This window comes from Lottia gigantea, assembly GCF_000327385.1.
Source record: "Lottia gigantea unplaced genomic scaffold LOTGIsca_60, whole genome shotgun sequence".
Classification (NCBI taxonomy): Eukaryota; Metazoa; Mollusca; class Gastropoda; family Lottiidae; genus Lottia; species Lottia gigantea.
In genome coordinates this window covers 1,643,069-1,655,722 of record NW_008710050.1, presented here as the reverse complement: position 1 = coordinate 1,655,722, position 12,654 = coordinate 1,643,069, and the positions used below count along the sequence as shown (strand labels likewise).

Genomic DNA, 12,654 nt, shown 5'->3' with positions numbered 1-12,654 from the left:
AACTGATGATGACAATGTAAATTGTTGAAACGTAGTGTGTAATAAAACTAAGGAGTAGTATACTATATAAACTGATGATGACAATGTAGATTGTTGAAATGTAGTGTGTAATAAAACTAAGGAGTAGTATACTATATAAACTGATGATGACAATGTAGATTGTTGAAACGTAGTGTGTAATAAAACTAAGGAGTAGTAGCCTTTACTACAAAATTCTGTTCTGTTATTTAAAAGATATTAAAATAAGAACATTCTATTAATTATGTGGAATTTCCTCATCATCGATGAAATCAAGTTGGCCACGGACAAGTAGATTTTTGTTTTTAGGATAAGCTATAACTATAGAGCGATTAAGATAAAACAGAACTTGAAACATGTTGTTACTACATGTTTCATGTTCAGCCTTTCACGTGGTGCAGAAAAGTAGGACGTAAAACTCCATTAATTTCATTTTATTTTCATGTTCTGCTATAATATTTTTATTCATAAATCAAACCGAATTATGTTCACTATTTTTAACACAGATTTTCAATTGGAGTTATATATATTAATAATAGATCAAACAATAAATTTGGGCTACAGACGTACAGTGAATCCAGACGGTCGAAAAGTAGATCAAATGTCCTTCGTAAATATTGAGAGAAAGGCTGTTTTAATAATTTGGTATTCACCCCCAAACATCACCGCCATAATTTATAAAATAAACAGTCTAAAGTTTCAAGATGTACCTCAACAAGTCGTGATAGAGCATGATTCGACTAGGTCTACTTTCAATTTATCGTATCTGAGACATATCTTTCAGCAAGATAAAACGCCAAGTTTACAGCCCTAATTTAATAGTTCAGGTCGTAAATGTTTTAATTCTTTATTAAAATGTTCCTTAAATTAGCTGTCACAAGTTCCAGTGTGTTTTATTTTGGTGATTAACGAAGCGTGTAAAGGTGTGAAAAAAGTTCGGGAAAGTTAACGGTACCAATGTTATTGTTTTATTTGATTGGTTGATTATTACCTGTCAATCATAGAAAGACAACAACAAGGCGTGGCCTAACGTCACGTTATCTCATTTGCATATTCGTACAATTTGCGACGTCATTTGGCAGAAACAGTTTTGGAGGATGACTCGTGGGATTCCTGACAGGGTGGCGATGGATTCCAGTTCAGAAAAATCGATGGTCCAGGGTGTCGCTGGAGCCCCCAATGAAACAGCTCTTCTGGGATTAATGGAAAGAACTGGATACAGCATGATTCAAGAAAATGGCCAGAGAAAGTACGGTGGTCCGCCTCCAGACTGGGAAGGTGGTCAACCTCAGCGAGGATCGGAGATTTTCATCGGTAAAATTCCCCGTGATTGTTTTGAAGATGAGTTGGTGCCAGTTTTCGAAAGGATCGGAAAAGTTTATGAGTTTCGATTGATGATGGATTTTAGTGGATCTAACCGGGGATATGCTTTCTGTATGTACACGAATAGGAACGACGCCCAACGCGCTATCAAGGAGCTCAATAATTTCGAGATTAGAAAAGGACGTCTGCTCGGAGTTTGTGCCAGTGTTGATAATTGTAGGCTTTTTGTCGGTGGAATTCCGAAGAATAAGCAACGAGATGAAATTAAGGAAGAAATGCAAAAGGTTACAGAGGGAGTAGTCAAAGTGATCGTCTATCCCAGTGTCATGGATAAAACCAAGAATCGTGGATTTGCTTTCGTTGAATACAGTTCTCACAGGGACGCTGCCATGGCCCGTCGGAAATTAATTCCAGGTCGGATCCAACTATGGGGACATCAAATAGCTGTAGATTGGGCAGAGCCTGAACAAGATGTCGACGAGGATGTCATGTCTAATGTATGTCCACCTAATTATCTTTATCATCTAATAAGTTTTTGACCCATGTTCTGCTTGGCCTTGACGTATTATTTTAAATCATATTCCTTCTCAATGTTATTTTCTAAAAGAGGAATTGAATTAGGAAAAAAAATCGTTTCTGAGGTTTATTAAACTTAATAAAAAGTGCCTTGAAAGGTCGTTAAAACATATACCCATGAGATTTAACTTGTCAATATTTTGACCCATATTCAACCCGTCAACGCTTCATGAAATATGAAGGACAGAAGAGCAATATGGCCCACTTCTGCGCAGGAAATCTGCAACATAATCCTACAATTTGGTGATCTTCAAAGGAATACCGACCGAATGTAATGAATGAAATTCTAAAACAGCTGATTATGTAGGTCAATTGACTGATTTGATTAGCAGATTAGTTCATCTCTGAAATTGAATGCCTAACTCGAATTTATGATTCAATAGGTCTATATCATGTGAAAATATTTTATTTTTGTTAAAAACTTTGACCTGTGTGCTTTATTTTGCAGGTGCGTGTATTGTATGTACGAAATTTAATGCTAGACACTTCTGAAGAAACTGTTAGAGATATATTTGAAAGAGCGTCTGATTCTACTGGATCCATTGAAAGAGTGAAGAAAATTAAAGACTATTGTTTCGTCCATTTTAGAACCAGAGAGCATGCAGCTGAGGCTATGTCCAATTTAAATGGTAGGTGAAAATGTAGTAATTGATAGCCATCAATCAGGTCGCTTGTGAAGCATGTGCATTCTTGGAATGTTTGTCGTTTATATTACATCAATTCTGAGAACTGTCTGGGGAGCCGCAGTGGTTCAGTGATTTTTTTTCTCCTGGTTTCTCCCTGTCAGTGATGCAGGTAAGAGGGACTGACATGGAAAAAGTGTCTAGTCATCCTGATCGCACGATAAACCGAGGCTCCGTGTGCTACAGACTGTGCACGTTAAATATCCCTCGATAGTTTGATATCGAAAAGAGAAGGCTAATGTGGCTGTCCTGGCAAAATTTCCATCATTGCACCCTGCATGGCGTTGCCCCTCTTCATTAGCCCACATGGTGCAGAAAAGTAGGACGTAAAACTCCATTCATTTCATTGCTGAGACCAACTTAGCTAATCAGTAATAGTGTTCACAGCTCATCGTCGAAGTTTGAGCCTTCAAATTCATGTGTGTCCAGAATTATCTCTGTTTGAAAGTTAAAAGATATACCAGTACAGAAATAGTGGGTAAAATTCTTAGTTTGGGATATTTTTAAAGGAATTATGTGATTTTTGTACCATAACTGGTACTTCTGAAGACTTCTTTTCAAGACCCAAATCAACCCTCCAAATTGGCGCATATGTCCCTTTGAAGTTGAATGCCAAATTTCAATAATTTGGTGATTATCTAAGTAATATTTTGAACTAGCAAACTAGAAGTTAAAATTGAGATAATGAAGGGTAGGGAGTAGGAAACTGACCTTTGTACCTGACTTATAGTGATAAGGGCTTGAGATATAAAAATCTACTGTTGACATAGTATGAAATATACACAGGTCACTTTTAATCTTGTTGATAAACTCATACAAACATGCTAAATGAGCATGATATATTACTAAGCAGGTAAAATAGGTCACAGAAATCCCTCATCTCAATACTCTCCTAGCAGTTTGGTTGCCAAGTTGAATTGTTTTCATCCCCATCGAGAAAATTTTCTGATGCCTTGGTGTGAATTTTGTGTTGTTCAAATGATAAACTTTTATGGATTCTGAACGTTTCTAAGCAGTTTGGTCCTTTTAGATAATTTTAAATATAAAATTGAAGCACTGAAAGGGGCATTCTGCTTTTTTCATTCGATGTTTGTAGTTTTGAGTGTGAAATACATCAAACTGCATGACGACATATAGTAATGGTGCCCCTTTCCTTTCGTAAAAGTTTTAACTTAAAATATCAGAGCGTTAAGTCACAAACAGCTACAAAAGTCTAAACTCTAAGTGAATCCCCAGGCCCCAGGGCTCCATTTTAACTGACTAGCCGATTAATTGATGACTTTTCATTCATTCAAATATTTTTCTCCTCAATTTTGCTGCTTTAACTTGAATATTTTACAGTGTACTATTATGGTACTCTCTCACTCCACTCCACAGAAGGATGTCATATCAAAATAGTTTTCATTCATGGATTAACAGGTACCCCCATAGATAAATCTCATATAGAAGTAGTATTCATTCAATCATTTATTTACAGGTACCACCATAGAAGGATCTCATATAGAAGTAGTATGGGCCAAACCCCCAGACAAGACAGATCCTAGAAGGATAATGAAGGGGCTCCAGCAGGTGAGTTAATTTCATTCAGATATTCTCTGCATTTCTTTCCGAAAGCCTTTTCTTTATTTTTCCTTGGGTTTCCTTTGATTCAATATGCTTTCATACTTTACCACTAGGCTAAGATCCACCCGGCTTTACCACTAGGCTTATATCCTCTCAGCTTTACCACTAGGCTAAGATCCACCCGGCTTTACCACAAGGCTTATATCCACCCAGCTTAACCACAAGGCTTACATCCACCCAGCTTTACCACTAGGCTTATATCCACCCAGCTTTACCACTAGGCTTATGTCCACCCAGCTTTACCACAAGGCTTAAATCCACCAAGCTTCACCACTAGGCTTATATCCACCCAGCTTTACCACTAGGCTTCTGTCCACCCAGCTTTACCACAAGGCTTATGTCCACCCAGCTTTACCACTAGGCTTATGTCCACACAGCTTTACCACAAGGCTTATATCCACCCAGCTTTACCACTAGGCTTATGTCCACCCAGCTTTACCACAAGGCTTATATCCACCCAGCTTTACCACTAGGCTTATATCCACCCAGCTTTACCACTAGGCTTATATCCATCCAGCTTTACAACTAGGCTTATATCCACCCAGCTTTACCACTAGTCTAATATCCACCCAGCTTTACAACTAGGTTTATATCCACCCAGCTTTACCACTAGGCTTATATCCACCCAGCTCTACCACTAGGCTTATATCCACTCAGCTTTACCACTAAGCTTATATCCACCCAGCTTTACCACTAGGCTTATATCTACCATGCATTACCACTTGGCTTATATCCACTCAGCTTTACCACTAAGCTTATATCCACCCAGCTTTACCACTAGGTTTATATCTACCCAGCTTTACCACTTGACTTATATCCACTCAGCTTTACCACTAAGTTTATATCCACCCAGCTTTACCACTAGGTTTATATCCACCCAGCTTTACCACTAGGCTTATATCCACTCAGCTTTACCACTAAGCTTATATCCACCCAGCTTTACCACTAGGTTTATATCCACCCAGCTTTACCACTAGGTTTATATCTACCCAGCTTTACCACTTGGCTTATATCCACCACTTTTTATTTTGTAGGATGAAGAACCAGAATTAGACAATGCCTTATCCAATTTATCAATTTCCCAAGAAGTATATATTATATTATATTCTGATTAGCATGCTGCATGTTGTTTTTAATTTCAATTATTAGTGGAGGGGGGGAGGGGGCTGTTACCAAAGTATGTGTATTTGTGAGTGCATTGAGTGCAAGTTTTGGCCTGTCAAATTAATTAGCCTTGGTAGTTAATATAACATACTGGCTATTTATTTTGTGCCGTGACGTGTTGTCTTGTGCCGCTAACATCAATATGGATAAGATGGAAAGCAATGAGTGCTAGTTTTTTTTTTCTTGGAGCATCATGAGGTTATTTTGATTGTAAAAATGCAATGGGGTGACTACTAGAGTTAGGTAGGGATGGCCATTGTTTAATGCTTGTTTTTCATACCTTAACAATGTTAATAACCACGACATTGATATAATATATGGGTACAAAAAACATTTCATTCTGTTCTTCTAAAAGTTGATGTTATCGATAGCTGCTAAAAAAATTAAAGGGACAGGTACATGCCACTGTTTTGACGAATCAAACCTTAGTCTCAGAATCAGGGATATTTTAGCTATGCTTATCAGTAATAGTGTCCATAGATCACCATCGAAATTTGAGTCTTCAAATCCATGTGTATCCAAAATTATATTTAGAAGAAACATGTATTTAATATAGAAATAGTAAATTATAGTATTTCTGAAGACTATTTACGGTACATTCAAGACCCAAAACAACCTCCAAAAATGGCAAACCTGTTCCTTTAATTGATCTAAACTCTCATAATATTGATCTGAACACTCCTAATATTGACCTCTATTTTCAGGTTGGTTATGGTGGATATGATGCAGCTTTTGCACCACCCTTTATATATGGGCCAGTTCCAACTGGAAGGTAAGATGTCTGACTATTATTTTCTTACAGCAATGAAACTTGATGTTATTTCTTTAATGGAACAGTCTAATTACCTAAATTGAGACCAAACTTTTAATTAGCCTTTATTGTTAATATAGTCACCTTCAGTTAGAGTCTAAGGAAGGCCTTCTTGAACGTTCGTCTGTTTGATGACTGGGATTTTGTGACCTGAACAAAAGCTGTACTGGTATTCTGAGAAACATAGACTCTAACTGAAGTGGCTATATTACAAATAAAAGCTAATAAAAAATAAGGAACAAAACTTTGGTTTAATTTCAATTAGATTCTTAATTAGTATTAAAATTAATTAAACTGTTAATGGAAACTCAGGAAAATCAATCAGTAATATTGAACAGTAGAATAATGTTTTGTTCTGTTTTTCTGGGAATACTTGATTTGACTTGATAATTTCACAATTTTTTAAGTAAATTGGCTGTAATTTTTTCAGGGGCTATGAGAGAGGGACATTAATCCCAGCACCAGCTATGAGAGGGAGAGGACGAGGGGCAGCAGGATCCCGTGGGGCAGGAGGTACTAGGGGGTACATGCCCTCTAATATTAGACCAGGCTATAGAAGATACCCTGTGGAGGTCAGTTTTTAAATTTAATTTTTCTACGAGTGGAATTGTAACAAAATAAACTGAAAGAAAAACCGTACACAAAACAAGTTGTTTTTAAAGGGACAGATTCACCATTCATTTGACCAATCATACTTTAGTCTCAGAAAGAGGAATATTTTAGCTAATGCAAGCAGTAATAGTGTTCATAGCTCACCATCGAAATTTGAGCCTTCAAATCCATGTGTGTAGAATTTTCTCGAGACAGTGCCATATATAGAAAACACATTTATAGAAGTAAATAGATAATAAAATTCCTAGTTTGAAGTATTTTTGCAGGAATTATGTGATCTGCATACATTTCTAATTTTTCTGACGACTGTTAGCATGTGCTCAAGACTAAAATCAATCTCTGAAAATGGCGAACCTGTCCCATTAAGATTACGATTCTGTCCAACTGGTATAATTAGTAATACGAATGATATAGTTGTATTTAATTCTATAACAACTAGAGATCAGAGCTCTGTTGAGCACAAAGTTTGAGGTGTGAAAATATGCACGTTATTTTAGATTATATGTATGTCACCCCACAATATCAAGCTATTATGAAGGAAATGAAGATAGTTATAGATTGACATTGTGAAGATACATTCAACATCATTATTGTCAAATCGTTGGCTTTATATTATGAAGTTCATAACAAGAACCACATTGACAAAACAACTCAAAGATATCAGGAAGCTTAGGTCAAATATTAATTACAATACCATACTCGTTATTGCATGATGCAGCATAGATACAATATATTATATATTACATTAATTTGTTGCTATGGTTAACGCTTATTTATCCTGAATAATTCGACATGAAAAAGAAAAAAATAACTATATTTTACAAAGATAACAACTTCGATTCTCAAGGATTAAGTGGTCATTGACCAAACCTCTTGACATTGATATTCCCAGATTATCCAATATCCATTCCCATTTTTAGCTGAAAATAATGAGGACAGATGAATTTGTTTATAAAAACCAGATATTAATGTTGTATTTGTAGCCACTTGAAAGTGGGAAATTTCCTACTGAAGTTGTAATTAAGTCTGGGTAAATTAATCGGAATAATCAATTATTGTGGCTGCGAATCTGTAATTTCATAATCGATTATATTGCAAAGTTACATTTTCTCCCCTGTACCCGGAGAGTACCGCAGGTATGGTAATAATCTCTTCCACATAGGTTCCCTTCAGCACATAACTTACTCACAACGAGCCATAGAAACTGATCAAAGCAAGAATATTCTTCTATGATGTAAAAGTAACCCATGAAATAAATTTGGCATGTTTTTATTGAATATTCACAGGGTTTCTCAATGAAATTATTTCGATTATTAATCGAATATTGATGGGTATTTTGATAATCGATCTCAATTTGGTAATCAATACCTAGCCCTGGTTGTAACCACCACTTGATTCAATTCAGAAAACATTTGAAAAATTAGTACTGGAACAGATGTATGCGCTCTAAATTTACTTTATTTGCCTAATAATTATGACCAACATTGATACTCACAACTTGTCATATGTGGTGAACTCGAGATAATTTCAGCTACCCAGAGTTCTCCAGTAGAAAACACGACTTCCGAGTACAACTTGAATTTGTAGTAATGAATGCTATTTTCTATCTCGGAAGTAGTATTTTTCTATATTTCTCAGAGGTAACAAATACAGCATTGATATCACATGGCATGATATAAAGAATCACAAGAGATATATAGATATACTATTTCTGATATTTATCAACTCAACGTTTCACATGCTCATACAGTTAGTGTTATCAATTATTTATCTTAATAACACTACCTGTATGAACATGTGAATATGTTGAGTTAATATATATCAGAAATAGTATATCTATATATCTTGTGCTTCTTTACTTATATGTCTTACAAACAGTATGGCATGATTTATTGACTAAAATGCTTACACAGTGAATACCGTGTCCTCAACCTAGTGCATGTTAATCTTATTATACCATTATGATTCATGATTTTTTGGTTTTCTGATATTTTTTTAAAATCTCCATTGTAATATGAAGGCTCGTCTCCATGAGGTTATTTTTAACCAATCAAAGCGTGTCGTGCGAAAACTGTTCTTGATAAAATAAGGAATTGTGGGATAGTAGAACCTAAAGAGCCTGTCAGATTGCTCTACTAAGGTTTCGTTTCCCACAATTCCGTATTTTATCAAGGAACAGGTTCTACATGATAGATTGGCTATAAATACTATCTTTGAGACTGGCCTTATTTCGCTTACAAAATATCAGAAAACGAGAAATATACAAAATTATAATCCAATTTTATTAAATTGAGTGCATATATCTTATATGAATACAAAATGCATGTTATAAAGTATGGAAGAAAGCTTACTAACAAACTTGTTTTATCTGAAAGGGAAGACTGTATGATATATTACCTGGAATGGAGTTAACCCCTACTAATCCAGTTACTTTAAAACCACAGTCTTTAAAATCATCAGTACAGGTATCTCATAGTGTGGCTTTAACTTCCTTCCGCTGTGCTCCAGAGCTTCTTCTCTCCTCAAATTTAGCTTGTCACCAGTTGCCTTCTTTCCTCCAAGCTTGTAATTTTTTAAAGGTATACTTCCCCTTAGAATGACCAAACAATGGAAGTTTTTAAACTTGGCCAAATTAAGTCTTTGCTCATCAGTGGTCTTACTTGGTGTCATAACTATACAACAGAATCCCTCTATAATCTAATAAATCTATAGTAATTATTCATTAAACTGAGTAATTTTGAAACATACACAGAAGTTTTTTTCAGTAATTATTTTAGTTTAATGGATATATCGTTATATAGAGAAATGAAATGAAATGAAGTTTTACATTATATTTTTCAAGTTGTATATAGAGATTCTATTCTGAAGTCCAACTAATGAATATATACTCTTGTTGACCAAATTTTAGACTTAAAATTTTATGTACTTTCTAAGAGGTAGTATTCCTTTAAATCATTCAAAATTTCTTCACTTCCAATTTTCATCATTCTTATTGGCTTTCTCTCTCTGGCACATTCTTTTGTCATTCATCAGTTGATCAGGGATTCTTAAACTTCTCATTGAAGTGAGGGTTGTGATTGGAAAATATTTTTTTAACCAAATTTAGATATTTTTTTTACTAGTATAGTATATTTTTGAAACTTTTAAAGGGATTTAAACAGGTTTTTTAAATATTTTATGTGTATCAGGGACACTGATAGCATCAATTTGCACCATTCCAATTTCCAATCAGATGTCTGTGGATCCCGAAATTCCATTGAAACTATATGTTCGATGACTTCACTAAATGCAAGATATGCTTTTATCACATACCACCCTCCGGATATTCTCTCTTGCATCTTGCGTGATAATATTTATCTACAATGGAAGGTGTGATTGTTTAATATGGGAAAGGGGTAAATTTAATAAACCTCAATAGAATCCTTTTACATAGAATTTTATTCTATTTATTCTAATGACTCTTCACAAAATCAAAATCTTACAGAAAATCTCAAGGGTTAGGCTTCAAGTCAATCTAGAATATTTAGTTTTATGCCATGCCAGATACCTGCTAAATCTTATATAACCAAGTATTCTGCTTTAAAGTCTGTGATTTTAAAAACTTACTGAAACCCCAGCTTTATTGTCTATTCTATTGTTTTAATCACTGTAAAGGTATTGTAAAGAGGTTAAAACAGTGCTGTTGCTTTATATTTTCACAAGAGGATACATTTACGTCCATAATGAATATGAAAAATCAACTTTTATCGGCTAAAATTGATAAAAGAAATGTCCTAAATACCTAAATTCAAGCTAGACATTCAGGATTTTTCACCAGACATGTATGGCAATTCAATAGTCTTACTTTTATTCTACCTCGACTTGCACTTTGTCTGCAATAGCCACCTTTCGTGCAACTTTGAATAATGTGATTTTATTGGATTCTACACCATCGGATACAGCCAATCAGACCCCCTAACAGAAATACTGCAAATATTATGGCCAACTGAACTGACTTCTGATTGGCTGTACTAGCTTACATATAATCCAACCAAATCACTGCATTTACAAACTTCTATGATAACAGAAAAAAAAAAACCTCTTTACAAAACCTTTATAGGTCAAGTATATTTAACAATGTCTTGAGTGAAAATTGACACATAAAATACAACTTGATAGTAACTTTATTATTTTATAACATTTCTTAAGTTCAAAAATATGAACCCTCTTTTGCAACCAGTATTAACTTAGTTATGAAATTAGTTTCAATCAAAATAAATGATATGATATATTTAATTTTGAGAAATAATTAAAATAATTTTATTTTTGTGAATATTATGAGATTAATTGATAATATTTTACTGGGAAAGATAATAAGGTATATAATTATGTGTATTTGTAGATTTTAGAAGATATTTGTGGTAAAAATGGTTGGGGTAGTCCCATGTATCAACTCCATTCTGCTGTACAACGAGATAATAATACAGAATCACAACTCTTCTTATTTAAGGTAAGTTTTTAATTCTTCTCAAAGATATTATTTAGCTGTAGCGGTGAATAATGCCTCTGTACATTTTCAAAGATCATAGCCATGAATTTTCCCTTCTTCATTTGCAAAATCAGTAGCAGAAAAAGATAAAACTGGCCAAATTCAAGTGGACGACCTGCAAACAGCCTAAAGAGTCTGACCAAGAAGACATAACAAAATCTGCCATTTATTACTGAGACAGGTTCAACTTTACAGAAACTGTCGAGGATTACTGAATGGGCAACTTGGTGTTCTACTGACTAAATGGCAGGAACCTTTATAGTTGGAAATGCTAGACACTAGCCTAGTGTTTCACTTGACAATGTCTGTCATTTCCATTAGCCCAATAAGAAGCAGAGCAGTAATATGTAAAAACCATTTTAATTATATTTTCAGGTGACCATTCCAGCATTAGCTAGTACCAACCCTACCCCCTATCAACCTAATAAACTCTGTCGTACTGTAGAGGAAGCTAAACTCTACGCTGCGGAATTTGTCCTCACTAGTCTTGGAATCCCATTTGAAGGTAATGATCTTTGATTTTATATACAGGAAGGGTTGTATCTAGAAAATGCCTGAGGGTGGGGCTAAAATTAGAGATGCCCCTCCGAACCCAACAGATTTCAGATGGCTTTAGATGAATTTTGAGCATTTAGAGGGCTCAATTTTCACTAAGAAAAGAAACGTTTCACAGGTCTTCCTAAATACGCTACTCAAACATAGTGCTTTCTCCCTTTTCTCTGATTTCATGTAGTTAGTAGAATTCTTTGAGAATCTTTCTGTAAACTATTGAAATATAATAATAAAATAATTTATCTGTTAAAATATTACTCAAAACATCAATAGAGATATAGAAATATTAAAACAGAACAGGCGTACACTCTCAAAACCTTGTCATAAGATCAGAACGAAAAAAACCACGCATCTGTCATTGGTATTATAGTATATTACAGAAAAGTGGCCTTATTCTGGAAAACTTAGATTAAAATGATTTTAATTATCAAGTCATCTGATTGGTCAAATCACTAAAATTGATTTTAAATTTTGATGTTTTATCCAATCAGATTACTGTATTTCTTAAAATCTGGATTTTTAGCTTATTTAAGTTTTGTCGAATAAGGCCCCAGTTTGAGATGTTACTTCCTATAGGAAGACTGAATTAAAATACTTCTTCTGATTCAATATCAAAACAATGACAACAAAATCCATTTTCATAAAGCTGTTTGCTGTTTTCCTCTATAGAATGCTAGTTGTAGTCACTGTATGCTATCTTTCTCTCCTCTATAGGTACCACAGCTGCTGAGCTTACCCTGTCTAATTTCCCTGGTCCCCTTGGA

General features: G+C 34.7%; 1 protein-coding gene across 1 annotated transcript; it reads left to right on the top strand.

Annotated features, from left to right (window-relative positions):
- Positions 1-1,145: 1,145 nt before the first annotated feature.
- LOTGIDRAFT_127955 (hypothetical protein) lies at positions 1,146-11,857 on the top strand (the record flags this gene model as incomplete). The annotated part of the gene is made up of 9 exons (XM_009064160.1): positions 1,146-1,838; positions 2,366-2,546; positions 4,078-4,173; positions 4,545-4,646; positions 5,373-5,391; positions 6,641-6,770; positions 9,186-9,275; positions 11,192-11,299; positions 11,714-11,857. 9 exons carry the CDS (start codon positions 1,146-1,148, stop codon positions 11,855-11,857), a joined length of 1,563 nt encoding a protein of 520 aa, XP_009062408.1.
- Between the last annotated feature and the right edge of the window lie 797 nt (positions 11,858-12,654).